Source organism: Hevea brasiliensis, chromosome 6 (genome assembly GCF_030052815.1).
Source record: "Hevea brasiliensis isolate MT/VB/25A 57/8 chromosome 6, ASM3005281v1, whole genome shotgun sequence".
NCBI classification, from domain to species: domain Eukaryota; kingdom Viridiplantae; phylum Streptophyta; class Magnoliopsida; order Malpighiales; family Euphorbiaceae; genus Hevea; species Hevea brasiliensis.
In genome coordinates this window covers 4,228,075-4,233,646 of record NC_079498.1, presented here as the reverse complement: position 1 = coordinate 4,233,646, position 5,572 = coordinate 4,228,075, and the positions used below count along the sequence as shown (strand labels likewise).

At 33.0% G+C, this 5,572-nt stretch overlaps 1 protein-coding gene across 1 annotated transcript; it reads left to right on the top strand.

Moving 5' to 3' along the window:
- The first annotated feature begins 238 nt into the window (after positions 1 to 238).
- Positions 239 to 3,036, top strand: LOC110665357 (syntaxin-72-like). The gene is made up of 6 exons (XM_058148260.1): positions 239 to 606; positions 935 to 1,060; positions 1,997 to 2,159; positions 2,257 to 2,342; positions 2,469 to 2,537; positions 2,766 to 3,036. Exons 1-6 carry the CDS (start codon positions 451 to 453, stop codon positions 2,799 to 2,801), a joined length of 636 nt encoding a protein of 211 aa, XP_058004243.1. The 5' UTR covers positions 239 to 450; the 3' UTR covers positions 2,802 to 3,036.
- The last annotated feature ends 2,536 nt before the right edge of the window (positions 3,037 to 5,572 follow it).

Sequence of the window (5,572 nt, the reverse complement as noted above, 5' to 3'; positions counted from 1 at the left end):
TTAATATTGTAAACAGAATAATCCTTTTATTTAAATTTTATAAATAAAAAGTTTATTAATTTAAATTATTTTATTTATAATAAAAACTTAAAATCAAATTATTTAAATTAAAAAATATATAGAGTTAGGAATATTTTGATTATTTTGATTATAATTAATAATAAATTAAATAAAAAATGAATAGAGAGACAAAACCATGCTTATTTAAAAAATATAAAAATAAATTGTAAATTTTGCTAAGAATCTTCTCTTCTTTCTCTGAAGAGCGCATTGTACGTTCTATGATTATGGCTATGGAGATAGGCGACCAACAATTCAGAGACCTTACGTTAGAGTTTAAAGGGCATGAAATCATGCTAAAAATAGAGAGAGAATCATCATCCTCTCTTTCTCTCATTTTCCCTCCCTTTCCTTTCTTTCCATCATCAACATTATCAAGCCGGACAAAAGATGAGCTTCATTGACATTCTATTCAGAGTTGATGAAATCTGCAAGAAATACGATAAGTACGACATGGACAAGCACCGCGAGCTTAATGCCTATGGCGATGATGCTTTCGCTCAACTCTATGCCTGTGTCAAGTCTGACATCGAGGCCGCTCTCCATGTTTGATTCTGTTCCTTCATTCTCCTCTTCTGTTTCTGTTAATTTTTTCGTGTTTGGTAGCTAAGAAATCACAAGAAAATGAAATCATAAGCGTATACTCACTCAAATATTAATTGTTGAGAATTGAAACTGATAGCTTTGGCTCGGCGCTTTGGCTCGGCTTAAATAAAATTTTTGTAGTATTTTGATCTTAAGAACCCAAAAAAAGGGGAAAGAAAGAAAATAAGGACTACTAGTTCTTGCATTTTCAAGCCGAAGAAGAAAGCAGTGAGGCTAGGATTTGAATTCTGTATGTATGTTTATATTAGTGTTTTATTAATTTATGCAGAAATCTGAGTTGGCTGCAATGGAGAAGAACAGGGCTTCTGGTACGGCAATGAACGCAGAGGTTCGTAGGATTAAGGCTCGATTGATGGATGAACTTCCTAAGCCGAAAAAATTGGCTCACAAGAAGGTGAATTGGCCCTTCTTCTTCTTCTTCTTCTTCTTCTATTTTTTTTAATGCTTTGAAATGTGTGTCTAATTTAAAATGAGGTCTAGAATGGTTAAAATTACTAAAGAAGGATATTTATTTAGTATGTATGATGTTGTGAAAGTGGCAATGGAAATTATCCTTAAATCATATGTGGTTTTCACACATCAAGTGGTTTGTCTTAATACAGCTATAAGCTTGTTCCATTAATAGTAGTTGTATAATAGCACTTTTAACAAAAAAACAGAAAGGTTTATATTTGGTAGCCCTTGGCCAACTTGCCCCTCAAAATCTACTGGTGTTAAATAAAATAAAGCTGATTGTCCAACTCTTATTGTGTCTTTGTAATTGGTAATTGATATTGTTGACTATCGACTTAGATTGAGGAAATAAGGGTTCTCATAGTGGGACAACTTGTCAGAAATGAAGAAAGATGATATTATTAAGGAGTCTAGAAAAAACAAGACTTTCTACCAACAGCTAATGAAAAGTACAAATGGAAGTGTACAGATGATTATAAATGAAGGCAGAGAAAGGAGACAAATATGGTCTCATAAATCAATGCTAATTAGATTAATTGGTTATTGTTATCCACCTAGCATGTGTTTGCAGAATGTCCCAAGCAGTTCACATTGTGAACTGAAGTTTACAAGAAAGAAGTTCAATTTGAAGAAGTGAAATTATTTTTATAAGAGAGGATTGTGAAAAAAGGGCGGAAGTTACACATTTAATCATCATGGCAAATTGGAGATCCCTTTTGTAACTCTACAATAAAACCAATTTATAGTTAGCTTCTGCATTCCAATGACTGGGCATGCTTAGTTTCTCCTACTTGATATGTTACTTTTCTATTTCCTTTGGGCATATAGTGCAATCTCATAACTTAGCATGGTTGCATTGGAATGCTTGTAATTGTAGGTCAAAGGGCTTTCAAAAGAAGAAATAGGAATCCCTCCTGATCTGGTTCTTGCATTGCCAGAGAGGATACAAGCCATACCAGATGGGACCACAGTAGCAGCCAAACAAACTGGAGGATGGGCAGGATCAACACCTAATAAAAATGTCAAGTTTGACTCATCAGTTAATCAGTCATGCTAAATTGCTAATACCCTTTCTTTTTCATTTCTTTTGAATGTGAGCTTATATGATTTACTAGTTACACTACTGGCAACAAACAGATGAACACCTTCAAGATGATTTTTTCCAACAAAGTGACGAATCAAGTCAATTTAGACACAAGTATGAAATGCGGAATTTAAAACAGGCATGTAAGATTCCTGATTGATTTGGTTGCATCAATATCTATTCTATAGTTTAAAGATTTTAGGCTAGTTATTTTATTAGGATTCCGCACTTTATGACATTCTCCTCTGCCTTCTCATTTTCGAAGGATCAAGGTCTTGATTTTATATTGGAAGGATTGGACACACTGAAGAATTTGGCTCACGATATGAATGAGGTTGGTTACACACATGATATGAAAATTTTGACTACTGATATGAATTGTACATTTTTTTAAAATATTGTTACATAAGAAGAGAGAGGAAAGAGATAATGATTAATCCTTTGCTTTAATATGCTAAGGAATTGGATAGTGTTGACTCCGTGTAGCTCAAAATGAGCATCGATTTTGATGATAACAAAACTCAAATAGAATCTATCTAACTCAATTTTAAGTGATGTGTAGATTCTTTCTCTTATTCATGAAGAATCTTTGAAGTAGCATCTAAGGAGGAAGAACACTCAAAGGCATCTCAAGATGAATCCATGATGAGAAAGAACAAGATTATGAAAGCTAAGACTCAAAGTAAAGGTATGAAAGTCACAGAGTTAGAAATTGAGTCTTAGGACTTATATAAAAAGAATAGATGATAGTATGAGTTAAATGGAGCTCAAAATTAATTTTTTCTTTCAATTACTTTATAAAATTTTTTCTCATCATGACCTTGGATATATAAAATTTTATCTCATCATGACCTTGGATATATATTTTTTTTAAGGTCTAAATTAGATTTTTTAAAGATTATAATTTGAAATAGGCATCTGGTAAATTAGTTTGCTAACTTGTTTGCTAAAATATATGTTTGCTAATGTGTTTGCTAAAACATTGGTTTGCTAACTAGTTTAGTACTGTCGCCAAAATTTCATTAGTTTGCTAAATGATCAGAGTTGCTCAATTTCGCACAAAAAGATAAAATAACGGCTATTTTGCCTAGAACAGAGTGTATAACGTTCCAAAAAGGTTTCAAACAGTTTAAAATGATTTGGGACTATAAATACACCTTCTTTACTTCATTTTACACTAGATGAAAGTTTACATTTACACTCCAATCTTGATTTTTCATTTATTGTTTTCATTCAAAAGTTTTAAAGTGTTTGAGCTACCATTGGCAAATCAACTCATCTCTTCTTTATAGTTTGATTTGTATTGAGTGAGAGTGAGTGTTAAAACATTAAATTGCATTTAAGAGAGGTTGTACAAGCACCTATTAAAGCTTGAGAGTGTGAGCGCTTGAGATAGCACTTGTCAAGGGTTCAAGCTACCTTGGTATAAGCTTGGTGTTGAAAAAGTTGTAAAAGGCTTTTGGTCTCTTGCCTTTAAAAGAGCAAATAGTGGAGAGAATAGACTCAAAGAGGGTTCTTTGAGAGAGTGGATGTAGCCTAGTTAAGCCGAACCACTATAAAAATCATTGTGTTTGATTTCTCTAATCTTAATCTCTTTACTTTTGTGTAATTTAATTTCTATGCATGATATTGAATGTTGATTGAATAGATTGAGTTGATATACTTGAGGATATATTGAGTAGATTGAGAAATTAGTTGAATATTTTATGATGCATGTTATGTTAAAATTTGTTATAAATATTGATTGAAGCTTGAATTGCAATTTAGGGACACATTATTGAAACACGTATCACTTTCACTATATATAAAGGAGCACCTAGTTGAACAAAGTCACAATTTTTCATTAGGCTACAAGCAAGGGCCGAAAAATTGTAAAGTCCAATTCACTCCTCTCTTGGACTATCTTGGGACAACAAATTGGTATCAGAGTCTGTCTCTCTTGCTTAAGGTGTCACAACTTTGAAGTGATCCCCAATGGCTAGTTCATCTAGCAACACTGCCGGTATACTCACACTACTAGCTGAAAGCTACTCAATTACTAGACCACCACTCTTCAATGGCACTAATTACTTATTTTAGAAAGTGAGAATGAGAAATTTCATACAATCTGTAGATATTGATGCATGGAGAATTATTAAAAATGGTCCACATGTTCCTCAAAAGAATGGTCAAGGAAATACTAAAGTTCCTAAAAATGAAGATGAATTTGATGAAAATGATTGAAAGAAAATTTCTATAAATGCTAAAGCTATTAATATTTTGCATTGCTCACTTGACCTAAATGAATACAATCGTGTTTCAGGATGTCAATTTGCTAGGGAAATTTGGGATAAGCTTGAGGTCACTTATGAAGGAACAGATGTCGTCAAGGAGTCCAAAGCAAACCTCCTTATCCGAGATTATGAGCTGTTCGAAATGAAGCCAGGAGAATCAATTGCAGATATGAGTACAAGGTTTACCGATCTTGTAAATCTTCTCAAAGCACTTGGTAAAAGATTTGAGAAAGCCGAACTTGTGAAAAAAATTCTTAGATCACTTCTAAAATCTTGGGAAGCAAAAACTACAGTTATCCAAGATACCAAGGATTTTAAAACTTTCATCTATGATGAACTCATTAGATCTCTCATTGCGCATGAGATGGTACATAAGAAAGATGAAGTTGAAAATGAGCAAAAGAAGTTGAAAATGAGCAAAAGAAGAAGAAAAGCATTGCTCTCAAGTCCAATAAGGACGAAGATAAGAAGAAAGGAGTTGTACTTAAAATTGACTCAAGTGACAACTCAAGTGATGATGATGAAATGGCTATGCTTGCCAGAAAATTCAAAAGAGCATTCAAGAAGGGAGGAAGTAAATACAAGAAATTCCTAAAAAAGTATACTCCCAAGGATAAACGTTTCAAGGATTCAAAAGAAGAAGTTGTATGTTATGAGTGTCACAAACCAGGCCCAAATGTCCATTGCTCAAAAAGAAGAAAGGAAAAGAAGACAGGGGCAAGAAAGCTATGAAAGTAGTATGGAGCAACAGTGAAGAATCTTCAAATGATGAATCAAGTGACAAGGAGACTACTCACCTCTGTATGATAGCATTCGAAGAGAAAGTCGAAAGTTCACAAAAGGAAGAAGAAAGTGATAATGAGGTAAACTCTTCTGAATCTCCTAATGTAGAGGAACTTGAACTTGCATTTGCTAAAGTATATGATGAGTATAGAAACTATAAGAGAAAGTGCACTAAAATGAATTTAGAAATTGAATCATTGAGAGATCACAAAATATTGCCATGTCCAATGTGTATAAAGAAAATGAATTTTACAAAGGACAAATTGCTTTGTTTAAAGAGCTAGATTTGGAGTTGAAAAACTCAAAAGAAACT